General features: G+C 50.2%; 1 protein-coding gene across 1 annotated transcript in view; it reads left to right on the top strand.

Moving 5' to 3' along the window:
- EFR3B (EFR3 homolog B) overlaps positions 1-26,522 on the top strand; it is a 132,229-nt gene that overhangs the window by 97,924 nt on the left and 7,783 nt on the right. Inside the window, 12 exon segments of the mRNA XM_040427122.1 lie at positions 293-408; positions 4,176-4,223; positions 4,636-4,808; positions 5,699-5,774; positions 6,546-6,707; positions 7,326-7,457; positions 10,446-10,513; positions 20,847-20,974; positions 21,471-21,562; positions 24,764-24,812; positions 25,179-25,285; positions 26,089-26,138. Of these exon segments, the coding sequence (XP_040283056.1) occupies positions 293-408; positions 4,176-4,223; positions 4,636-4,808; positions 5,699-5,774; positions 6,546-6,707; positions 7,326-7,457; positions 10,446-10,513; positions 20,847-20,974; positions 21,471-21,562; positions 24,764-24,812; positions 25,179-25,285; positions 26,089-26,138 (1,201 nt within the window).

Genomic DNA, 26,522 nt, shown 5'->3' with positions numbered 1-26,522 from the left:
GTGACTGAATTCTAGTTCTACCTGTACATAATTTGGCTGTCTAATCTTTAAATGTGAGTGTAATAATAGCATGCTGAAACATTCTGAAATCAGAAATAGGTGCGGACCTTCATCCCAGTTCTGTGCACCTGGTGAATCTTTATTCCCATGATGTAGTTTACAGAAAAAAGGATGCATAGAAAATGAATCTCCAGCAGGGGGCAGCACATGCACATATACCTTATACTAGTTGGATTTCCCAGTGACTGCTCATTGAATGCCAGCTCCTGATATGGGTTGTGATGTTTTGCAGGATCATTTGCCAGCACGTTGCCTGCATACCAGAGGTTCGGAGGTTCATGACTGTTTATAATGGGGAAAGTGCCGCTTCCTTCAATGCATCATCCAATGCGAGCCTTTAAAACCCAGGTAAGGGATGGCCTCTGCCCAGTGATACCGGGGCACGTTTACATTGAAAATCCTTCACCCCAAAAACACGCAAAGGGCTGAGGCGATTGTCTAATATGACTGAGGACAGTAGCTTATAATGAGGTGTGTGATACAAAATATACTCCCTTCTCCAGTGACATGGTGGAACCGGCAGGCCCCGGTGATTGACCCTGCAAATCTAATAAGATGCTCATATAATTCCGCCCTACGTCATACAGACGCTTCGTATCCAGTTCCTTGTGCCATACTCATTTTTGGCCTTGGTCATTATGGTTCCCTAAAAAAGTATAGTGCCATACAGTGCTCAACACAGTACCCTCTAATATACATGCCTTGTCAGAGCCCATGTGACATAGCCTGCCGTGTCAGTGATCACCTGCTGCAGCCAGGGGCGCACCTAGCCGTTTTGCTGCCTGAGGCAAAAATTGTAAAAGCGCCCCCCCCCCATACAAAATTCTCAACCTAACCCCTTCCCTCCTAACATTACGTATATATCACTACAGAACATACAGGGTAATACAGCCCCCGTACCTCTTACATCCAGTGACGTCTCCATTGATGTAGATGTTCTCTGTCCTCGTCTTCTCCTTCAGACCAGACACCATTTTTCAGACACTTCTCGTCTCTGCAGTTTACTACTTTTCCATCATCCTCCCATCGCCCTCCAATAATTATTGGCACACAGTGCCCTAAAATAACTGCGCCCAGCAAATAGTGCCCCTGACACTAACAGTGTAAACATAACGTCCCCCAAAAATAATTGTGGTAAGCTAATACTGTGCCAGTGTGCCCCCACAGTAATAGTGCTCCCAAAAGTCCCACCAATAGTAATAATTCTCTGCTAGAGCACACATGGTAGTAATAGTGCCCCCAACATGTCCCCACTGTGCCCCAGAAGTAATAATACCCCCATAGTGCCGATACCAGTAATCATGTTCCCCATAGACCCCCAGTAGTAATAAAGCCCATCATAATGCCCCCCAGTAGTAATAATTCTCTGCTAGAGCACATATGGTAGTAATAGTGCCCCAACATGTCCCCACTGTGCCCTAGAAGTAATAATGCTGCCATAGTGCCCATACTAGTAATCATGTTCCCCATAGACCCCCAGTAGTAATAAAGCCCATTTTAATGCCCCCCAGTAGTAATAATTCTCCTTATAATGTGACAGTACAAAAATGCCCCCTTATAATGTGTGCCAGTGCAAACAATACCCGCTTTTAATGCCCCCAGTTGAGCTAATGTCCCCATAGTGCCTTATGTGCTAGTATAAAATAGTGCTCCTCTCCCCCCTTCCTCCTAGTGCCCCCCATAATTTACCAGTATAAAATGCCCCATATATAGTGCCCCAGTAGATGCCCTCAGTGTCCCCCATAATCTGCAAGTATAAAATACCCCTTCTTAGTGGCCCCGTAGACGACCCCCTAGTGCTCCTCCCCTTCCCCATAGTACCCATCATAATGTGTCCCAGTATAAAATGCCCCTATGCCGAGCCCCCATATAAAATACCCCTTCTTTCTGGCCTCAGTAGATGCCCCCATAGTGCCCCCAATAATGTCACAGTAAGAAGTGCCCCTATAGTGCCACCAAATAATGTGCCAGTAATGTGCCCCCCAATAATGTGCCAATAAGTGCCCCAAGAGGGCCCCCAATAGTGCGCCAGTAAGAAGTGCCCCCATAGATGCCCCCCCAATCATGTGCCAGTAAGAAGTGCCCCCACAGTGCTCCTCTCCTGTATTGTACCACAAATTAATAAACTCACATACTTACCTCCATGAATCTGGCAGCGATGCGATGCTGGCCTCTTCCGGCCTGTGTCCCGCGCTGTACGGTTCAGGTGGCGCAATGACATCATCACGCCGCCTGCACCGGCCTCTGATAGGCTGCAGGCGCTAGGCCGGCAGCCTATCAGAGGAACGGGGAAGGGAGACGCCTCTACCCTGCCCCGCAGCATCCATCTGTCCTGAGGACAGCGATACAGATGACTATGGAGATGAGCGCTTCCACAATGGAAACGCTCATCTCCCTGTGCCCTGCTGCCGCCCCCCACTTGTCATAAGGGCCGCGCCGCCTGAGGCGATCGCTTCACCTCACCTAATTGGCGGTACGGCCCTGACTGCATCCTTAGTGCCTGGATAACTGTAGCATCCTCAGTACCCACATATTAGTGCCAGCTACAGTGCTCTTTTAGTAGTGCTTGCCTCACTACTCACATAATAGTGCCAGCCACAGTACCCACATAATACTGTCAGCTACAGTGCTTTCATCATAGTGTCTGCCACAGTTCCACATATTAGCGCCAACTATGGGTCCCATATGAACGCATCAGTCACAGTTCCCACAAAATAGTGTCAGCCACAGTACCCAGGTAATAGTGTCAGCCACAGTACCCAGGTAATAGTGTCAGCCACAGTACCCAGGTAATAGTGTCAGCCACAGTACCCACGTAATAGAGTCAGCCACAGTACGCAGGTAATAGTGTCAGCCACAGTATCCAGGTAATAGTGTCAGCCACAGTACCCAGGTAATAGTGTCAGCCACAGTACCCAGGTAATAGTGTCAGCCACAGTACCCACGTAATAGTGTCAGCCACAGTACCCACGTAATAGTGTCAGCCACAGTACCCACGTAATAGTGTCAGCCACAGTACCCATGTAATAGTGTCAGCTACAGTACCCATGTAATAGTGCCTGCTACAGTACCTATAATAGTGCCAGACACATTTCGACATATTAGGCGCCAACCATGGGTTCCACATAAAAGCACCAACTACAGTACCCATATAATAGTGTCAGCCACAGTACCCACGTAAAAATGCCTGCCACATTACCCTCATAATAGTGCCTGCCTCAGTACCTACATAATAGTGCCTGTCACAGTACTGACATAACTGTGCCGGTCACAGTACCCTCATAATACTTCCTACCACAGTACCCTCATCTCATAATATTGCCTGTCACAGATCCCTCATAATATTGCCTGCCACAGTACCCTCATAATAGTGCCAGCCACAGTACCTTTATAATAACACCATCTACAGTACCCCCATAATAGTGCCTGCCACAGTACCCCCATAATAGTGCCTGCCACAGTACCCCCATAATAGTGCCTGCCACAGTACCCCCATAATAGTGCCTGCCACAGTACCCCCATAATAGTGCCTGCCACAGTACCCCCATAATAGTGCCTGCCACAGTATCCTCATAATAGTGCCTGCCAGGGTACCCTCATAATAGTGCCTGCCAGGGTACCCTCATAATAGTGCCTGCCACGGTACCCACATAATAGTGCCTGCCAGGGTACCCTCATAATAGTGCCTGCCAGGGTACCCTCATAATAGTGCCTGCCACAGTACCCCCATAATAGTGCCTGCCAGGGTACCCTACATTTTAGTGCCTGCCAGGGTACCCTCCATAATAGTGCCTGCCAGGGTACCCACATAATAGTGCCTGCCAGGGTACCCACATAATAGTGCCTGCCAGGGTACCCTCCATAATAGTGACTGTCACAGTACCGAAATAATAGCGCCTGCCACAGTACCCCCATAGTAGTGCCTGCCACAGTACCCTCATAGTAGTGCCTGCCACAGTACTGCAGTACCCCAAAGCTTTACCATGATTGGCTGAACGTGTGCTGCCCACATGATTATTCCTGACCATGTGTATTGGTACATTTTGGAGGGTATGTCCAGTACCTGTTATTTTCTGTACAGATTAACCGATTCTTTATATTTCTTCCTCAGGGAGAACAGGAACCGTCTGATGCAGATCATGCTGCTGAAATCCGTACTACAGGTAGCGCCTCTCACTACTACCTCTCTGCTGTGCCGTGTTACCCTGACACCAGTCACCCGTTAGTATTAGAGGATTGCTATAGGTTCCAGGACGCGGGAACTTTCTCTGTATAAATGGTCACATTTTGTTGCCGCTATGTTGGCACTGTGTGGCACTCTGTGAGCTCTGTATGGCGCTAGTATTTGGGCATGGCATTGCTATTTAATTACTGTACGGTGCTATTTCGGATACATAGTGCAAGGTTATTTGGGGTTTATACGGTGGCCGTTATTTCACCATTATATGGCGCCTATGGTGCTGATGATCTTTATACATTTGGTTTGCCCTGACAGTCCCGCCCCTTTTATAGGCTTAGAGTAAAAGGGGCGGAGCTCTGACTACCTCTCACCTTTGTCTCTGTAACATTTCCAAGGTGTCCCTGGGATTCCAGTGCAGTAACATGCTGACCGCCTTACCCAGCTCCTTCCTGGACCCGCTGCTTTCCTCCGCCCTGATGGAAGACGCCGAGTTGAGACTGTTCGTCTTGGAGATTCTTGTCTCATTGATTGATCGCCATGACAGCAGACACAAGTTTTCGACCATCAGGTACCTCGGGGGCGGGCCCTTATTCATAATTATGAAGCACTATGGTGCGTCTATGTATTACTTTATGTGGTACCAGATATTTTACAGTAAGCTCTGGCAGGGGCGGCTCGCGGGCATAACATCGGTAGTAGAAGTTCTTTAATTCCTCAGACGCCACGGTCAGTAGAGACTGTGGCACCTAAGAGGCGGCTCCTTCTGTAAGCCCCCACATATTAATTGTGCCTGCCATGTATACGTGCCTGTTAAAGGGGGCGGTGTAAAGGATGAAAAACGTAGCTTCTTTCTTCCAACAACAGCTCCACACATGTCCACAGGTTGTGTGCGGTATTACAGCTCCGCACCATTCACTACTAGACACAACCTGTGGACAAGTGTGGCTCTGTTTTCAGAAGAGAACAGCCATCTTTTTTCTAATCCTGTACAAATGCTTTAAGCCTTGCCGAATCGTCATGGGCAGACATAATGCTCGGCGATACAGGAGTATTGCAGTGTAATACGTTAGCAATCAGAGGATCGCAGGTTCAAGCCCCCTACAATGTATTATTAAAAAATGATCAATAAAGTTAATTGAAAAAAATATATATAATAAAAAAAAAACTGTGGGCGGTCCTACTCGGTGATCAACAGCCTTCCCTATGTGAGTGCATGCAGACATAGCAATCAATCGCTGAGAAGGACCGCCCACTGAACTAGGGATGTAAATCAATTCAGTTCTACTGAATCTTCTCCCACAAGCGATATCTCAATCTGCTCAGCTCCTCCTGCTCTATAACATGGTCCCTCATTAGACGGTATGTAGGACTCCACAGTATGGATAGAATAGCTATAGGTTCTGGGTATTGTATGTGGCACGTCCGGTTCACTGACGCGTCGTGTTGATTTGGCTCTAGTACCGTGCCGGACATCGCTGTATTAAAGCTCAAAGTGGACAAGTGTTCCAGACAAGATACTCTCTTCATGAAGAAGGTACGCTGCATGTGTTATTGTATAATCAAAAGCGTGTAGATTAGGAACACATGGCTACTTTCTTCCCAAAACAGCGCCCCCCATCTGTTCCACAGGTGGCACCTGGTATTGCAGCTCAGTTCTATTCAAAGTATCCGAGTTGCAATACCATACATAGGACATGAACAAGTGTGGCACTCTTTTTGGAAGAAAGCAGCCATTTTTTTTTATTTTTTATCCTGGAACACCCCAATTAAGGCAAATTTTCAAGCCCCCCCCCCCTTTTCCTTTACAGGTGCATTCATCTCAGTACAGTATAACATTGAATAAGACCATTACCGTTATAGAGATTAGTCCTCCATCAGCTTCCACTTATAGAAAGCAGTCAATCTGAACAAGCCAGGCTGCAGTGTAAAGTATGGTGGAGACGCAGATCAGGATGAGACAGGAGGTGGATTTTAAGCTTCTTTTGACTCCCCCTAAGCGTGTACTCATGCAGAGCAGGCAATCTGAACTGGAAGGGCTGCAGTGTAAAGCATAGTGGAGATGCAGAAGATGGATTTCAGGCTCTTTCAGACTCATGACTGCAGAACAATAGTGCGCACATGATTGTGGGTCTCCAGCTGTTATGGCCCCTTAGCTGTGTGACATTAACGAGATGATAAGCGGAACCTCTTGCCTAGCTCAGCCTAACGTCTTATGGCTGCCCCCCGGTGGTTTAGTCAATGCTGTGCAGTCATTCCCGTCTTATCTCTGCCTTTCCTCCCATAATGCTTTGCTCTTGTCCTGCAGCACTCGCAGCAGTTGTACCGGCACATCTACCTGAGCTGCAATGACCCCTGCAACGTCCAGGCTCACTACGAAGCTCTGTACGCTCTACTGGTGATGATCAGCATCGAACTGGCCAACGAGGAAGTGGTGGTGGATCTCATCCGCCTGGTCTTAGCCGTGCAGGTAATTTGACCAATTGGCCACCAAGATTGGACCTCCTGAGTTTGAGTTTGGGCATCCTTTGGGTACAGTAACACCGGATCACGTGGAGTTCAAGAATCAGTGCCATCAGATATATTTTGGGGGCTCGTCCGTAGAAATGATTCAAGGTACAACAGATCGCCTGTGTGCAGGAGGGAAAAACTCGGCTTTGCTGGAACATTACTATTAGGGTTCATTCACATGTCCGCAATATCGGGAACGGGTGCGAACCCATTCATTCTCAATGGGGCAGGAATGGATGCGGAGAGCACACTCTCTCCGCATTTCCGGAGCGCAGCCCCGAACTTCCGGGCCGCGGCTCCGCAAAACGCCACGTGTGAATGGACCCTTATAAATATAACCGTCCCTGACTGCTGCCATGATATGGGGCTTGAGTGTCCAGTCCTACTGAAGGGCGGTTTAACCCCATAGACCCTTATTCTCTAGGTCACTGCTATGGAGCAGAAGATAATAATGAAAACCAAGGACCTATGTTTTCCAATAGCTTTCACTTCATATAAATCTGTAGTTTTCAAAAAGTTTTAAAAAAAAACTAAACTTATGTAAATAATTGTATTTAATGGGTTGATTTATTTCCAGGATCTGGCTCTGAATAATGAGGACAATCTCCCCGCGTACAATCGCTGTGCCCTCCATGCCCTGTGTGCCGCTTATCTGAACCTGATCAGCCAGCTCACCACCGTACCCGCATTCTGCCAGCACATCAATGAGGTCAGATTTGGCTCGATGCATCTCTAAGTTATACTGCTCCCTTATTACTATGCTTCAGTTGTCACCACCACAACCAATTTTTTTTATTTTATTTTATTTTTTTCAAAATAAAGCTGGCCCAGTGAATTCCAGGGGTCCGGCTTCAAAAAACCATGGGAAAGTGGTGGCCATCTTCGCTAAGTCCACCAGGGTGGGCAGCAGACAAAGTAGGGCCGTTCCTTTTGTTTCAGCTCTCATACAAGAGAAGGTGATGCTGCAATATACAGCCTACATAATACCGCCATATAGTGCAGAGATAATATAGCTGAAAACCACCTACATAGTGCCGCCTTACAGTGCGCAAATAATACACTTAAATAATAGAACCGTACACTGCTGAGTAATACAGGGTCCTTGTAGTTTGTTCCTGTGCTTCTTTCCCTTTACATGGTCACTAACTTTTATCACAACTTTGCACAATTCAATAGCACAGGCATGTATAAGAAACTTTGTAACATATTTTATCAGAGAAAATGCCTCTTTTTCCACTTATCAGCTCTTTCACTCCTCTGAACTAATATTCTCCATCTAAGAGAGACTGGCAACTCACTCCTCCTCCCCCTACCATCTCCATAGACTCCTTCTCGGAATGTTGGCTTATGAGTAACTGATAAGTGGAAAAAAAAGAGGCATTTTTTTCTGATGAGATATATTACAAAGTTTCTTATATTCACTTGAACTATAGGTATATGTAAACTAGTCACTATATAAGTCTCACTAGTTAAAAGGGGTTCTAGGCAACTGTCCTGTTTACCGCCGGTGCACTGTGATATTGGTTGAGGAGACGCCATGTCTATAGGTGGAGGAGCACTAGATGAGGTGCATGATAGCATGAAGTGGCTACTATCGATGCCCCAGTTACAGTGAAAAAGTGCACAAATAAATAAATAAAATATGTACATGTTCCTGAGAGGTCATTTATGACCTCTTGGGAGGGCGGGGGGATATTATTTATCAAAAATATATACATGTGTAAAAAATAACTGAATAAATATATATGATATAATAAAAGACTAAAAAAGCTCATGCCAACCCAAACCCTTGCCATAGCTTCCCCGCTCATGCAAGTTTATGCATATTCTGTATCAAACAAAACCAGCACTAATAAGGGGGCCCATTTTAGTTACTTATTTAGGTGTCAGTTTGCAAATTTAAAGAATAAGTATTTTGGTACAATTTACCTGAAATAAAACTATTAAATAAATATTTCTGTACAAAACGTGTTAATAATAATAAATAAATAAACACATAAAATAATTATCAACCAACAAGAAATAAACACTTTCCTCCTCCACGGCACGAGACATATGAAGTCCAGCAACAGCAGTTGTCTGATTGACCTTTGGTGCTGCGGAGATCTGCACCCAGAGCTGGACACAAGATCGCCTCCATCGGAAGCTGACTTTGGACAAAACATGTTGTGTTTGTTTTTCATCTAAGGCTACTTTCACATTCGCGTTTGGTGCGGATCCGTCATGGATCTGCACAGACGGATCCGTTCAGATAACACAGACGTCTGCATCAGTTCAGAACGGATCCGTTTGCATTATCTTTAACATAGCCAAGACGGGATCCGTCTTGAACACCATTGAAAGTCAATGGAGGACGGATCCGTTTTCTATTGTGTCAGATTGTGTCAGAGAAAACGGATCCGTCCCCATTGACTTGCATTGTGTGCCAGGACTGATCCATTTGACTCAGTTTCATCAGACGGACAACAAAACGCTGCAGGCGGCCCCCAGAGCGGAATGGTGACGGAACGGAGGCAAACTGATGCATTCTGAGCGGAACCTTTTCCATTCAGAATGCATTAGGGCAAAACTGATTTGTTTTGGAGCCCAAGACGGATCTCACAAACGGAAAGCCAAAACGCCAGTGTGAAAGTAGACTAATAAGATCATATAATATTAACTCATTAGAATTAGTAGGCATGCTCTTGTGGGTTATGCTCTTGTGTGGACATGCTCTTGTGTGGACATGCTCTTGTGTGGGCATTCTTTTGTGGGTTAAGCTCTTGTGTGGTCATGCTCTTGTGTGGGCATTCTTTTGTGGGTTAAGCTCTTGTGTGGTCATGCTCTTGTGTGGTCATGCTCTTGTTTGGTCATGCTCTTGTGGGTTAAGCTCTTGTGTGGTCATGCTCTTGTGTGGACATGCTCTTGTGTGGTCATGCTCTTGTGGGTTAAGCTCTTGTGTGGTCATGCTCTTGTGGGTTAAGCCACCTATGTGGTCATGCTCTTGTGGGTTAAGCTCTTGTGTGGTCATGTTCTTCTGTGCGCATGCTCTTGTCGTTAAGCTCTTGTGTGGGCATGCTCTTGTGTGGGCATTCTCTTGTGTGTTAAGCTCTTGTGTGAACATACTCTTGTGTGGGCATGCTCTTGTGTGGTCATGCTCTTGTGGGTTAAGCCACCTATGTGGTCATGCTCTTGTGGGTTAAGCGCTTGTGTGGTCATGCTCTTTTGTGGACATGCTTTTGTGTGGTCCTGCTCTTGTGTGGTCATGCTCTTGTGGGTTAAGCTCTTGTGTGGTCATGTTCTTGTGTGGGCATGCTCTTGTGTGGACATGCTCTTGTGTGGTCATGCTCTTATGTGGTCATGTTCTTGTGTGGACATGCTCTTGTGTGGACATGCTCTTGTGTGGACATGCTCTTGTGTGGACATGCTCTTGTGTGGTCATGCTCTTGTGTGGGCATGCTCTTGTGTGGACATGCTCATGTGGGGGCATGCTCTTGTGTGGACATGCTCTTGTGTGGGCATGCTCTTGTGGGTTAGGCTCTTGTGTGGGCATGCTCTTGTGTGGTCTCTCATTTCCTTCAATGGGCCCATTGTATGCCAATCCAGCACTGGGTCCACAGTGTATAATCCAGAGTATCTGATAATGCCTCCCCTGCCAGGTCCCATTGATGCCAGATTGTAATTATTATTATTATAGTCAGTTTTCCTCTTGTTGTAGGTGATAGAAATGAGAAAAAAGGAAGGCCCGTATCTTCTTCCTGAAGACCTCTTCGTGGAGAAACCCAGGTGACCTTATAATCACTAGATCAAGAAAATCCCCAGAAGATTCTTTCTGGAGACTAGATGACAACCAGTATTACAATGTTACATCTCCACAAGGAGTTGTCGCCTAAAGTTTGTATATATTAGAATAAACATACCTGCTTCCTTCCATGAACAGCGCCACCCTAGTCCATGGGCTGTGAGAAGTATTGCAAAACAATCCTATTTACTTAAATGTGGCTGAGCTGCAGTACCACACACGTTCTACAGATAATAGTGGCGCTGTTTCCGGAAGGAAGGTGCCATGGGCTATAGATTTGGTGTACATTTTTTTATGATTGTATTTTACAAATTTTAGGCTAAAAATCATTATTTCTTTTGGTTTTCATTTAAAATTTTCAGCAGTTTTTGTGATGCATGGGGTTAAAAATCAGTCTATTTTCAGACTGTCTGACCGCTCATGTGAGGCCTTATCTCTGATTTCCTGACCTCATAAACACTCACTATTTATAGCTAAACTCTTATCAAACTGATAAGAATATGGCCTAAATAAGTCTTTATGAGGTCAGGAGATCAGAGATAAGGCTTCACATGAGCCATCAGCTGACAGAACTCAGGAGCGACAGTCTGAAAATAGACTGATTTTTAACCCCATATATCACAAAAACTGCTGAAAATTTTTAATAAAGACTAATTGAAAAAATTATTTTTACCCGAAAACGAGTAAAGTGCTATCGTAAAAAAATTCTTAAAGGGTATTTTTCTGAGACTATAGTATAGAGTCTAGACTATAGAAATCTAATGAGTGGGCGCCAACTCCCCGCACCCTGCCGATGCTTGAAGGAGCAATGCATCCTCTTCATTGTCTACCTTGCACAGCGCCATACGTGTGGTTGTGGCTGTCTCTGGTAATGCAGCTTAAGTGATTGTGACTGGTCTGTAGTACCAAACACAGCCACAACAATATGTATGGCGCTGTGGCGGGGAAACAATGAAGGGGTTGCAATATTTGCTGGAGCCGCTGATCAGGAGGTGATCCCCTATTGATCTCATATTGATTTTGCCTTAGGATAAATATTTTAAAGTCCAGGATAACCCTTTTAATCACATATTACTTCCCCTAACCTATCCGAGGCACAGGGTACCTCATTGATGTCTCCAGCTCCTATTGATTGGATAGCTTGCATCCTGTTGAGGCGCGGGGCACAGGGTACCTCATTGATGTCTGTCTTGCATCTTCATGATCGCAGACCTGGGCAGCCATGTTTTGTATGAAGGAGGTAGACGGGGCACATATGGACGCTGCCGACTGACTCATCCTCCTTCCACTTACCCTAATGTCTAGTAATGGCCACTCAGGCTTCTTCCCACTCCACCACTTTGCCGGCTGTCCGGCCACTTAGATTTTAAGCTCTTGAGAGCAGCGTCGCCCCTCTCCACCTCTAATGGGTCCATCCTTCTACCTTATGCCTATTAGTCCCCGTCACCAGATGCTACTCGTCCGCATTCCTTATAGAGAGTCTGAGGATAGAGGCCGAGGTCCAACGTGACTCAGGAAATCAACATGAAATGTGGAGGCACTTTCTAAATACTTTTCTTCTCTGTTCACTTTCAAAGTTAAATTCGCATTTCTGCTGGTTCCCTGTTATCAGAGAGCAGAGCATTATGGGAGCCGAGGTGACAGTTACCTGATTGGAGCAAAGTGTTGTGTCACGTGACTGACAGCAAGGTGGAGCCGAGCTTCTGTCTGCTGTCACCAGAAATCCGCTTCGGATGTGAATGGAGAACAGAAAAATAGACATGACATTTTTCTAAAAGTTTTAAAAAGAGAGAAATGTAAAGTACTTGACTCACAGGGTTATGAGCGGGCTTAAGTTAGTCTGAAGAGTTTGTATACGTTTATGCTACACATTTTATATTGCTTTAGGATGGTGCCAAAAGTACGAGCCATAGGCTGCCATCTATCACATGGTCGATGCCCATATTCACAGTGCCTGCCAGAGAGTGCCCTTATACACAGTGCCTGCCAGAGAGTGCACCTATACACAGTGCCTGCCAGAGAGTGCCCCTATGGACAGTGCCTGCCAGAGAGTGACCCTATACACAGTGCCTGCCAAAGAGTGCCCCTATACACAGTGCCTGCCAGAGAGTGCCCCTATACACAGTGCCTGCCAGAGAGTGCCCCTATACACAGTGCCTGCCAGAGAGTGCCCCTATACACAGTGCCTGCCAAAGAGTGCCCCTATACACAGTGCCTGCCAGAGAGTGCCCCTATGGACAGTGCCTGCCAGAGAGTGCCCCTATACACAGTGCCTGCCAAAGAGTGCCCCTATACACAGTGCCTGCCAGAGAGTGCCCCTATGGACAGTGCCTGCCAGAGAGTGCCCCTATACACAGTGCCTGCCAGAGAGTGCCCCTATACACAGTGCCTGCCAGAGAGTGCCCCTATGGACAGTGCCTGCCAGAGAGTGCCCCTATACACAGTGCCTGCCAGAGAGTGCCCCTATGGACAGTGCCTGCCAGAGAGTGCCCCTATACACAGTGCCTGCCAGAGAGTGCCCCTATACACAGTGCCTGCCAGAGAGTGCCCCTATGGACAGTGCCTGCCAGAGAGTGTCCCTATTCACAGTGCCTGCCAGAGAGTGCCCCTATACACAGTGCCTTCCAGAGAGTGTCCCTATTCACAGTCCCTGCCAGAGAGTGCCCCTATACACAGTGCCTGCCAGAGAGCGCCCCTATACGCAGTGCCTGCCAGAGAGCGCCCCTATACGCAGTGCCTGCCAGAGAGTGCCCCTATACACAGTGCCTGCCAAAGAGTGACCCTATACAGTGCCTGCCAGAGAGTGCCCCTATACACAGTGCCTGCCAGAGAGTGCCCCTATACACAGTGCCTGCCAGAGAGTGCCCCTATACACAGTGCCTGCCAGAGAGTGCCCCTATACACAGTGCCTGCCAGAGAGTGCCCCTATGCACAGTGCCTGCCAGAGAGTGCCCCTATACACAGTGCCTGCCAGAGAGTGACCCTATACAGTGCCTGCCAAAGAGCGCCCCTATACGCAGTGCCTGCCAGAGAGCGCCCCTATACGCAGTGCCTGCCAGAGAGCGCCCCTATACGCAGTGCCTGCCAGAGAGCGCCCCTATACGCAGTGCCTGCCAGAGAGCGCCTCTATACGCAGTGCCTGCCAGAGAGTGCCCCTATACACAGTGCCTGCCAGAGAGTGCCCCTATACACAGTGCCTGCCAGAGAGTGCCCCTATACACAGTGCCTGCCAGAGAGTGCCCCTATACACAGTGCCTGCCAGAGAGTGCCCCTATACACAGTGCCTGCCAGAGAGCGCCCCTATGCGCAGTGCCTGCCAGAGAGTGCCCCTATACTCTCGTGCCTGCCAGAGAGTGCCCCTATACGCAGTGCCTGCCAGAGAGTGCCCCTATACGCAGTGCCTGCCAGAGAGTGTCCCTATACACAGTGCCTGCCAGAGAGGGCCCCTATGCACAGTGCCTGCCAGAGAGTGCCCCTATTCACAGTGCCTGCCAGAGAGTGCCCCTATTCACAGTGCCTGCCAGAGAGTGCCCCTATACACAGTGCCTGCCAGAGAGTGGCCCCAAACACAGTGCCTGACAAAGAGTGCCCCTATACACAGTGCCTGCCAGAGAGTGCCCCTATACACAGTGCCTGCCAGAGAGTGCCCCTATACACAGTGCCTGCCAGAGAGTGCCCCTATACACAGTGCCTGCCAGAGAGTGCCCCTATACACAGTGCCTGCCAGAGAGTGCCCCTATACACAGTGCCTGCTAGAGAGTGCCCCTATACACAGTGCCTGCCAGAGAGTGCCCCATACACAGTGCCTGCCAGAGAGTGCCCCTATACACAGTGCCTGCCAGAGAGTGCCCCTATACACAGTGCCTGACAGAGAGTGTCCCTATTCACAGTGCCTGCCAGAGAGTGCCCCTATACGCAGTGCCTGCCAGAGAGTGCCCCTATACGCAGTGCCTGCCAGAGAGTGCCCCTATACACAGTGCCTGCCAGAGAGTGCCCCTATACGCAGTGCCTGCCAGAGAGTGCCCCTATACACAGTCCCTGCCAGAGAGTGCCCCTATACACAGTGCCTGCCAGAGAGTGCCCCTATGCACAGTGCCTGCCAGAGAGTGTCCCTATACAGTGCCTGACAGAGAGTGCCCCTATACAGTGCCTGCCAGAGAGTGCCCCTATACACAGTGCCTTCCAGAGAGTGTCCCTATACACAGTGCCTGCCAGAGAGTGCCCCTATACGCAGTGCCTGCCAGAGAGTGCCCCTATACACAGTGCCTGCCAGAGATTGCCCCTATGCACAGTGCCTGCCAGAGAGTGCCCCTATACACAGTGCCTGCTAGAGAGTGCCCCTATACACAGTCCCTGCCAGAGAGTGCCCCTATACACAGTCCCTGCCAGAGAGTGTCCCTACGCACAGTGCCTGCTAGAGAGTGCCCCTATGCACAGTGCCTGCCAGAGAGTGCCCCTATGCACAGTGCCTGCCAGAGAGTGTCCCTATGCACAGTGCCTGCCAGAGAGTGTCCCTATGCACAGTGCCTGCCAGAGAGTGCCCCATACACAGTGCCTGCCAGAGAGTGCCCCTATACACAGTGCCTGCCAGAGAGTGCCCCTATACGCAGTGCCTGCCAGAGAGTGTCCCTATACGCAGTGCCTGCCAGAGAGTGCCCCTACACACAGTGCCTGCCAGAGAGTGTCCCTATGCACAGTGCCTGCCAGAGAGTGCCCCTATGCACAGTGCCTGCCAGAGAGTGCCCCTATGCACAGTGCCTGCCAGAGAGTGACCCTATACAGTGCCTGCCAGAGAGTGCCCCTATACACAGTGCCTGCCAGAGAGTGCCCCTACACACAGTGCCTGCCAGAGAGTGTCCCTATACGCAGTGCCTGCCAGAGAGTGCCCCTATACGCAGTGCCTGCCAGAGACTGCCCCTATACGCAGTGCCTGCCAGAGAGGGCCCCTATACACAGTGCCTGCCAGAGAGTGCCCCTATACACAGTGCCTGCTAGAGAGTGCCCCTATACACAGTGCCTGCTAGAGAGTGCCCCTATACACAGTGCCTGCCAGAGAGTGCCCCTATACACAGTGCCTGCCAGAGAGTGCCCCTATACACAGTGCCTGCCAGAGAGTGCCCCTATACACAGTGCCTGCCAGAGAGTGCACCTATACACAGTGCCTGCCAAAGAGTGCCCCTATACACAGTGCCTGCTAGAGAGTGCACCTATACACAGTGCCTAACAGAGAGTGCTCTTGTATATACAGTTTCCCATCCATACACATTGTCCTAGTAGGCTGCGGGTACAGGTGACTCCCATGTCTTGCAGTAGGCTGCGGTTACAGGTGACTCCCATGTCTTGCAGTAGGCTGCGGTTACAGGTGACTCCCATGTCCTGCAGTAGGCTGCGGGTACAGGTGACTCCCATGTCCTGCAGTAGGCTGCGGTTACAGGTGACTCCCATGTCCTGTAGTAGGCTGCGGTCACAGGTGACTCCCATGTCTTGCAGTAGGCTGCGGTTACAGGTGACTCCCATGTCCTGCAGTAGGCTGCGGGTACAGGTGACTCCCATGTCCTGCAGTAGGCTGCGGTCACAGGTGACTCCCATGTCCTGCAGTAGGCTGCGGGTACAGGTGACTCCCATGTCCTGCAGTAGGTTGTGGTTACAGGTGACTCCCATGTCCTGCAGTAGGCTGTGGTCACAGGTGACTCCCATGTCCTGCAGTAGGCTGCGGTCACAGGTGACTCCCATGTCCTGCAGTAGGCTGCGGGTACAGGTGACTCCCATGTCCTGCAATAGGCTGCGGGTACAGGTGACTCCCATGTCCTGCAGTAGGCTGCGGTTACAGGTGACTCCCATGTCCTGCAGTAGGCTGCGGTTACAGGTGACTCCCATGTCCTGTAGTAGGCTGCGGTTACAGGTGACTCCCATGTCCTGCAGTAGGCTGCGGGTACAGGTGACTCCCATGTCCTGCAGTAGGCTGCGGTTACAGGTGACTCCCATGTCCTGTAGTAGGCTGCGGTCACAGGTGACTCCCATGTCCTGCAGTAGGTTGCGGGTACAGGTGACTCCCATGTCCGGCAGTAGGCTGCGGTCACAGGTGACTCCCATGTCCTGCAGTAGGCTGCGGTCACAGGTGACTCCCATGTCCTGCAGTAGGCTGCGGTCACAGGTGACTCCCATGTCCTGCAGTAGGCTGCGGTCACAGGTGACTCCCATGTCCTGTAGTAGGCTGCGGTTACAGGTGACTCCCATGTCCTGCAGTAGGCTGCGGGTACAGGTGACTCCCATGTCTTGCAGTAGGCTGCGGTTACAGGTGACTCCCATGTCCTGTAGTAGGCTGCGGTCACAGGTGACTCCCATGTCCTGCAGTAGGTTGCGGGTACAGGTGACTCCCATGTCCGGCAGTAGGCTGCGGTCACAGGTGACTCCCATGTCCTGCAGTAGGCTGCGGTTACAGGTGACTCCCATGTCCTGCAGTAGGCTGCGGGTACAGGTGACTCCCATGTCCTGCAGTAGGCTGCGGTCACAGGTGACTCCCATGTCCTGTAGTAGGCTGCGGTTACAGGTGACTCCCATGTCCTGCAGTAGGCTGCGGGTACAGGTGACTCCCATGTCTTGCAGTAGGCTGCGGTTACAGGTGACTCCCATGTCCTGTAGTAGGCTGCGGTCACAGGTGACTCCCATGTCCTGCAGTAGGTTGCGGGTACAGGTGACTCCCATGTCCGGCAGTAGGCTGCGGTCACAGGTGACTCCCATGTCCTGCAGTAGGCTGCGGTTACAGGTGACTCCCATGTCCTGCAGTAGGCTGCGGGTACAGGTGACTCCCATGTCCTGCAGTAGGCTGCGGTCACAGGTGACTCCCATGTCCTGCAGTAGGTTGTGGTTACAGGTGACTCCCATGTCCTGCAGTAGGCTGCGGTCACAGGTGACTCCCATGTCCTGCAGTAGGCTGCGGGTACAGGTGACTCCCATGTCCTGCAGTAGGCTGCGGGTACAGGTGACTCCCATGTCCTGCAGTAGGCTGCGGGTACAGGTGACTCCCATGTCCTGCAGTAGGCTGCGGGTACAGGTGACTCCCATGTCTTGCAGTAGGCTGCGGTTACAGGTGACTCCCATGTCCTGTAGTAGGCTGCGGTCACAGGTGACTCCCATGTCCTGCAGTAGGTTGCGGGTACAGGTGACTCCCATGTCCGGCAGTAGGCTGCGGTCACAGGTGACTCCCATGTCCTGCAGTAGGCTGCGGTTACAGGTGACTCCCATGTCCTGCAGTAGGCTGCGGGTACAGGTGACTCCCATGTCTTGCAGTAGGCTGCGGTTACAGGTGACTCCCATGTCCTGTAGTAGGCTGCGGTTACAGGTGACTCCCATGTCCTGTAGTAGGCTGCGGTCACAGGTGACTCCCATGTCCTGCAGTAGGTTGCGGGTACAGGTGACTCCCATGTCCGGCAGTAGGCTGCGGTCACAGGTGACTCCCATGTCCTGCAGTAGGCTGCGGGTACAGGTGACTCCCATGTCCTGCAGTAGGCTGCGGATACAGGTGACTCCCATGTCCTGCAGTAGGCTGCGGGTACAGGTGACTCCCATGTCCTGCAGTAGGTTGTGGTTACAGGTGACTCCCATGTCCTGCAGTAGGCTGCGGTCACAGGTGACTCCCATGTCCTGCAGTAGGCTGCGGGTACAGGTGACTCCCATGTCCTGCAGTAGGCTGCGGTCACAGGTGACTCCCATGTCTTGCAGTAGGCTGCGGTTACAGGTGACTCCCATGTCCTGCAGTAGGCTGCGGGTACAGGTGACTCCCATGTCTTGCAGTAGGCTGCGGGTACAGGTGACTCCCATGTCTTGCAGTAGGCTGCGGCTACAGGTGACTCCCATGTCCTGCAGTAGGCTCGGTCACAGGTGACTCCCATGTCCTGCAGTAGGCTGCGGTTACAGGTGACCCCCATGTCTTGTAGTAGGCTGCGGTCACAGGTGACTCCCATGTCCTGCAGTAGGCTGCGGGTACAGGTGACTCCCATATCTTGCAGTAGGCTGCGGTTACAGGTGACTCCCATGTCCTGCAGTAGGCTGCGGGTACAGGTGACTCCCATGTCCTGTAGTAGGCTGCGGGTACAGGTGACTCCCATATCTTGCAGTAGGCTGCGGGTACAGGTGACTCCCATGTCCTGCAGTAGGTTGTGGTTACAGGTGACTCCCATGTCCTGCAGTAGGCTGCGGGTACAGGTGACTCCCATGTCCTGCAGTAGGCTGCGGGTACAGGTGACTCCCATATCTTGCAGTAGGCTGCGGGTACAGGTGACTCCCATGTCTTGCAGTAGGCTGCGGTTACAGGTGACTCCCATGTCCTGCAGTAGGCTGCGGTTACAGGTGACTCCCATGTCCTGCAGTAGGCTGCGGGTACAGGTGACTCCCATGTCCTGCAGTAGGCTGCGGTTACAGGTGACTCCCATGTCCTGCAGTAGGCTGCGGGTACAGGTGACTCCCATGTCCTGCAGTAGGCTGCGGTTACAGGTGACTCCCATGTCCTGTAGTAGGCTGCGGTCACAGGTGACTCCCATGTCCTGCAGTAGGCTGCGGTTACAGGTGATTCCCATGTCCTGCAGTAGGCTGCGGGTACAGGTGACTCCCATGTCCTGCAGTAGGCTGCGGTTACAGGTGACTCCCATGTCCTGCAGTAGGCTGCGGTTACAGGTGACTCCCATGTCCTGCAGTAGGCTGCGGTTACAGGTGACTCCCATGTCCTGCAGTAGGCTGCGGTCACAGGTGACTCCCATGTCCTGCAGTAGGCTGCGGCTACAGGTGACTCCCATGTCTTGCAGTAGGCTGCGGGTACAGGTGACTCCCATGTCCTGCAGTAGGCTGCGGGTACAGGTGACTCCCATGTCTTGCAGTAGGCTGCGGGTACAGGTGACTCCCATGTCCTGCAGTGGGCTGCGGGTACAGGTGACTCCCATGTCCTGTAGTAGGTTGCGGTTACAGGTGACTCCCATGTCTTGCAGTAGGCTGCGGTTACAGGTGACTCCCATGTCCTGCAGTAGGCTGCGGTTACAGGTGACTCCCATATCCTGCAGTAGGCTGCGGGTACAGGTGACTCCCATGTCTTGCAGTAGGCTGCGGGTACAGGTGACTCCCATGTCTTGCAGTAGGCTGCGGGTACAGGTGACTCCCATGTCTTGCAGTAGGCTGCGGGTACAGGTGACTCCCATGTCCTGTAGTAGGCTGCGGTTACAGGTGACTCCCATGTCTTGCAGTAGGCTGCGGTTACAGGTGACTCCCATGTCCTGCAGTAGGCTGTGGTTACAGGTGACTCCCATGTCCCGTAGTAGGCTGCGGGTACAGGTGACTCCCATATCCTGCAGTAGGCTGCGGGTACAGGTGACTCCCATGTCTTGCAGTAGGCTGCGGTTACAGGTGACTCCCATGTCCTGCAGTAGGCTGCGGTTACAGGTGACTCCCATGTCTTGCAGTAGGCTGCGGTTACAGGTGACTCCCATGTCCTGCAGTAGGCTGTGGTTACAGGTGACTCCCATGTCCTGCAGTAGGCTGTGGTTACAGGTGACTCCCATGTCCTGCAGTAGGCTGCGGGTACAGGTGACTCCCATGTCTTGCAGTAGGCTGCGGTTACAGGTGACTCCCATGTCCTGCAGTAGGCTGCGGGTACAGGTGACTCCCATGTCTTGCAGTAGGCTGTGGTTACAGGTGACTCCCATGTCCTGCAGTAGGCTGCGGGTACAGGTGACTCCCATGTCTTGCAGTAGGCTGCGGTTACAGGTGACTCCCATGTCCTGCAGTAGGCTGCGGTTACAGGTGACTCCCATGTCTTGCAGGTAGCTCCCATGTCCGGCAGTAGGCTGCGGTTACAGGTGACCCCCATGTCCTGCAGGTGACCCCCATGTCCTGCAGGTGACCCCCATGTCCTGCAGGTGACCCCCATGTCCTGCAGGTGACCCCCATGTCCTGCAGGTGACCCCCATGTCCTGCAGGTGACCCCCATGTCCTGCAGGTGACCCCCATGTCCGGCAGTAGGCTGTGGCTGTGATCTGTCTGCACCGCTGTGTCACATATTCCTCTGTCTACAGCAGAACTTTGATGGATTCTATTGCTTCCTATGAGCAGCATTTTCCTTTAGTGTCCACCAGATGGCGTCACCTTAGCTTCGTACTACCTTGTGGCTGCAATGTGAAAAGCAATAAGATATTCTTAGTGTTTTGATCTGTTGCCGAGCGACACCCCGGTATGCGGGAAAATGGCGGACATCTTTATTTAAAAATAACATTTTCTAATTTTTAATTCTTTGTGAGGAAATTAAATTCGTCTTGAAAAATATTTCTGCAGGTGGTCGAAGAGTGTGGATCAGATCGACACCGAGCTGCTCTTCCTGCAGAGTAAAGTCAGTGAAGTGTTGGGAGGAAGCGGTTATAATTCGGATAGGTTGAGCACTCCCTATGTTCCTCAGCTGACAGGTAAGTGCTGCTGCCTCCTTAATGCCTACTTCCTGTTTGGGGGCGTTCAGTGTTTGCACATAGCCAGGAGATGGCAGGTCTGCCTTTTGTCTCCCCCTTGTGGCAGTCCATGAAATTACACGTAGCATAAATCCTTATGGTCAACAGAGGTAGTCACCCAGGCTGTGCCGGGAATCATGGGAAGAAATTGAAACTGCGAAAACAAAGGCCCCTTACATGTTGGACTCTAGATGGATTATAGATCCGATATCAACTCACACAGTACAGTCTGATTTTTTATTTTACTTAAAGAGTGGAGGTTTGCTTAAATTTTTAATTTTATTTTTTTTAACTCTTCCTCCCCCACCCACGTTTGCTCTTCCGATCCATTAAGCCCTCTCAGGGAATGAAAGGATCGGAGCTCTCTGAATGCATCCCATTATGTTCACGCCCTTTCAGTTCCTTCCATTGAACTGAACATCAAGGACACGCTCACGAGTCTTCCATTGTCTTGTAGATGAAGACCGTTTGTCTAAAAGGAAGAGCATCGGGGAGACGATATCTCTGCAGGTGGAAGTAGAGTCCAGGAACAGCCCGGAGAAAGAGGAGGTGAGGACATTGACGTAGAGCATGTCCATGGGTAAAGAGGAGATGATGGCGGAGAGGACATCAGGCCATTCATAACTATGAGGAATCAACCTCCGCTCACAAGAGCTTACAATCTACGAGGAGACAGGGGTGATGCAAAAGGTGACACGTGCTTGTATTGTACAATGGTCCGACCATCTTCACACAATAGAGGCGCCGGTGGGGGGGGGGGGGGGGTGGACAGTGGTGGATCAGGTTCAGGAGAATGATGATGACGGACAGGGGGGGTGAAGGGTAGAGGGTTTGATCAGGGGATGAGATAGGCTAACCTAAAAAGATGAGTTTTTAGGCAGCGTCTAAAACTGTGGCTGGTGTGAATTTACCTAGCTGCTTGGGGTAGGACGTTCCAGAGAACTGGTGCAGCTCAGGAGAAGTCTTCGAATTATGGTGGATGTCAGTCATAAGGCATTGGCTGAACGGAGAGCACGGGCAGGGTGGTAGACAGAGAGGAGGGAGGAGATGTAGGAGTGCAGCACTGTGGGGGAGAGTAAAGACCTTAAATTCAATCCTGTACTGTGTGGGCAACCAGTGCAATGACTGGCACAGGGCGGAGGCATCGGAGTAGTGACTGGCACAGGGCGGAGGCATCGGAGTAGTGACTGGCACAGGGCGGAGGCATCGGAGTAGTGACTGGCACAGGGCGGAGGCATCGGAGTAGTGACTGGCACAGGGCGGAGGCATCGGAGTAGTGACTGGCACAGGGCGCAGGCATTGGAGTAGTGACTGGCACAGGGCTGAGGCATCGGACTAGAGACTGGCACAGGGTGGAGGCTTCGGAGTAGTGACTGGCACAGGGCGGAGGCATCGGAGTAGAGACTGGCACAGGGCGGAGGCATCGGAGTAGAGACTGGCATAGGGTGGAGGCTTCGGAGTAGTGACTGGCACAGGGCTGAGGCATCGGAGTAGTGACTGGCACAGGGCGGAGGCATCGGAGTAGTGACTGGCACAGGGTGGAGGCTTCAGACTAGAGACTGGCACAGGGCGGAGGCATCGGAGTAGAGTATGGCACAGGGTGGAGGCATCGGAGTAGTGACTGGCACAGGGCGGAGGCATCGGACTAGAGACTGGCACAGGGTGGAGGCATCGGAGTAGAGTATGGCACAGGGTGGAGGCATCGGAGTAGTGACTGGTACAGGGAGGAGGCATCGGACTAGAGACTGGCACAGGGCGGAGGCATCGGAGTAGAGACTGGCATAGGGTGGAGGCTTCGGAGTAGCGGTTGGACAGATAGGTGACCCTGGCTGCTGTGTTCAGGATGGATTGGAGAGGGGAGAGTCTGGTGAGGGGGAGACCAATCACTAATGAGTTACACTAATCCAGGCGGGAATGGATCAGGGCAGCAATGAGAGGTTTTGTTGTTTCCATAGTAAGAAAGGGGCAGATTGTAGAGACGTCTTTAGGTGTCGGCGGCAGGAGCAGCAAGAGGTTAGATATAGGAGGTGAAGGAAATGCGGGTGCAGGATGTGGAGCTCTGTATCTGAGACACCATTATGTCATAAATGTCTAATAGGAGGGGGTGTCCGTAGCAGAATGGGGTCCTCTGATGTAGACATAATTGGAGAGAGCAGTGCACACCCCGAAAACCTCTCTTCCACTATGTAACTCTGTGACATCCCACAGGATTGGCACACTCCTCTCCTGACATACTCTGTGCTGCTAGGGACCCTACTCCTTCCACCTTGTAACTTTCAGTCTATGACCTTCCACAAGTTCATCACACTTCTCTCCTGAAACACTCTGTGCTGTCGGAGACCCTGACCTTTCCACTTTGTAATGCTCATTGTGTGATTTGCACAAGATCAGTGCACTCCTTTCCTAAAATACTCTGTGCTGCTGGAGGGCCTTGCTCCTCCCACTGTGAAACTCTCGGTCTGTGTCCTACAACTTGTCTTCATGTGAGTGAACAGGTCGCTGCCTCCCAAAAGATCTGCACACTTTTCTCCTGAAACACTCTCTGCTGCTGAAGACCATGCCCAATCCACTTTGTAGTATTCATTGTGTGATCTGCACAAGATCAGCACACTCCTCTCCTGAAATACTCTGTGCTGCTGGAGAACCTGCTCCTTCTACTATGTAACTCTCGCTCTGCGATTTCCCACAAGATCAGCACATTCCTCTCCTGAAATACTCTGTGCTGCTGGGTAGCCATTCTCCTCCCACTATGTAATGCTCAGTCTGTGTCCTGCCAGTACTTCCCACAAGATCAGCTCACTCCCCTCCTGAAATACTCTGTGCTGCTGGGGAGCCTGCTCCTTCTACTATGTAACTCTCAGTCTGTGTCCTGCCAGCACTTCCCACAAGATCAGCACACTCCCCTCTCCTGAAATACTCTGTGCTGCTGGGTAGCCATTCTCCTCCCACTATGTAATTCTCAGTCTGTGTCCTGCCAGTACTTCCCACAAGATCAGCACACCCCTCTCCTGAAATACTCTGTGCTGCTGGGGAGCCTGCTCCTTTTACTATGTAATTCTCAGTCTGTGTCCTGCCAGTACTTCCCATAAGATCAACACACCCCTCTCCTGAAATACTCTGTGCTGCTGGGTAGCTATTCTCCTCCCACTATGTAATTCTCAGTCTGTGTCCTGACAGTACTTCCCATAGGATCAGCACACTCCCCTCTCCTGAAATACTCTGTGCTGCTGGAGAGCCATTCTCCTCCCACTATGTAATTCTCAGTCTGTGTCCTGTCAGCACTTTCCATAAGATCAGCTCCTGTCTCCTGAAATACTCTGTGCTGCTGGGGAGCCTGCTCCTTCTACCATGTAATTCTCAGTCTGTGTCCTGCCAGTACTTCCCATAAGATCAGCTCACTCCCCTCCTGAAATACTCTGTGCTGCTGGGGAGCCTGCTCCTTCTACTATGTAATTCTCAGTCTGTGTCCTGCCAGCACTTCCCATAAGATCAGCACACTCCCCTCCTGAAATACTCTGTGCTGCTGGGGAGCCTGCTCCTTCTACTATGTAATTCTCAGTCTGTGTCCTGCCAGCACTTCCCATAAGATCAGCACACTCCCCTCCTGAAATACTCTGTGCTGCTGGGGAGCCTGCTCCTTCTACCATGTAATTCTCAGTCTGTGTCCTGCCAGTACTTCCCATAAGATCAGCACACTCCCCTCCTGAAATACTCTGTGCTGTAACAAGTCTCATATTCTCTTTTTTTCAGAGAGCTCCAGCCGAGGAGATTACATTTGAAACTCTGAAGAAAGCAATCGGTAAGAGCTGGTCTGTGCAGCCTCCAGGTGTGAACAAGAATGTCCCCAGTCACTGACAGCAAGCAGAGATGTGAAAAATGATGAAGAATGAAGTCTATTAGGGGGGCCCCGCTTCCTCTAAATGTCTGATATCCTGTAGATGTGAGAGATCTCCCTGCTGTGCCTTGCATTGTGGGAGCTGTGTAATGAGGTAGTGAGGCCTTCAGGGGGCAGCAGTGAGATGTGAGGGCGGCAGAATGTATAAGACATATAGATGTAACCTGTATGTGTCATACTTGATTTCACCTCTGGGGGCGCTCTAGGAAAATTTAACCCTTTTTCCCCCCCTGAACCAACTAACCCCCGTATACGTGTCTTCCCACACAGTGGATAGCGTGGCGGTGGAGGAACAGGAGCGCGAGCGCCGGCGGCAGGTGGTGGAGAAGTTCCAGAAGGCTCCGTTTGAGGAGATTGCCGCACATTGTGGAGCCAGGGTAAGGAGTGTAAAACATGTCTTAAAGGGGAACTCCAAGGGTGGGGCCTTCCAGTCACTGCAGAAAAAGTCTCGGCTAGCTATCATGCTTCATTTGTGTTCTTATTGTGTCTGCATTCATTCACATCATATATTCTACTCTAGTCACAGCCAAAGCTGCATACAAGAATTTCTCTGGTTAATTTTTACCTACGAGTGTTTACAGACCTGAATATCCCTGCAGCTCCCTGCTTGTTCAGTGCCTCTATAGCTACGGTGATGTTTATAGTTAGCAACCAGTTGAATTGTGAACGCTGCTTTGGATGTGACTGGAGGATATGATAGGAGGTCATTATATAGAAGTATTTGGAAAGTTCCGGAATGCTACATGTAGAAGGGGGGGGGGGGGGGTATAAAGTTGTCTTCACAATATCTGACTTAGGGCACATTCAGACTGCAGTATACTGTCCGCAAAAATGCAGATCCGTTTTTTTGCGGATTAGATGCGGACCTATTCACTTCTATGGGCCCTCCGCAAAACAAATAAAACATGTCCTGTACCTGTCAGTGGAAATCAGGACGTGGCCCCATTAAAGTCTATGGGTCAGCAATAATGCGGAATGCTATCCGTTTTTTTGCAGACATGCTGAACTGTCCGAAGGAAAAAAACGATCCGCATTTGTGCAGACAGCATACGGCCTTCTGAATGAGCCCTTAAGATGATTACATATCCGTCATCCTATGTGATATCACTGCAGGTTACATAATGCTACATGTCACTGAATGGCGCTCACTGTCCACCCCCTGTGTTCTCTTCTATTCCAGGCATCTCTGTTACAGAGCAAACTGAACCAAATCTTTGAGCTGACTATACGGTGACTACAGTCTGTCTATTATCTGTCATCTATTATCTATTATCTATTATCTATCTATTATCTATTATCTGTCATCTATTATCTGTCATCTATTATCTATTATCTATTATCTATTATCTGTCATCTATCTATTATCTATTATCTATTATCTGTCTATTATCTATCTATTATCTATTATCTATCTATCTATCTATTATCTATTATCTATCTATCTATTATCTATCTATTATCTATTATCTATCTATTATCTATTATCTATCTATCTATCTATCTATCTATTATCTATCTATTATCTATCTATCTATTATCTATCTATTATCTATCTATCTATTATCTATCTATCTATCTATCTATCTATCTATTATCTATCTATTATCTATCTAT

This window comes from Bufo bufo, chromosome 4, assembly GCF_905171765.1.
Source record: "Bufo bufo chromosome 4, aBufBuf1.1, whole genome shotgun sequence".
NCBI lineage: Eukaryota > Metazoa > Chordata > Amphibia > Anura > Bufonidae > Bufo > Bufo bufo.
Note: the sequence above shows the minus strand (reverse complement) of the source record. Positions and strands in the feature narration are given on the sequence as shown.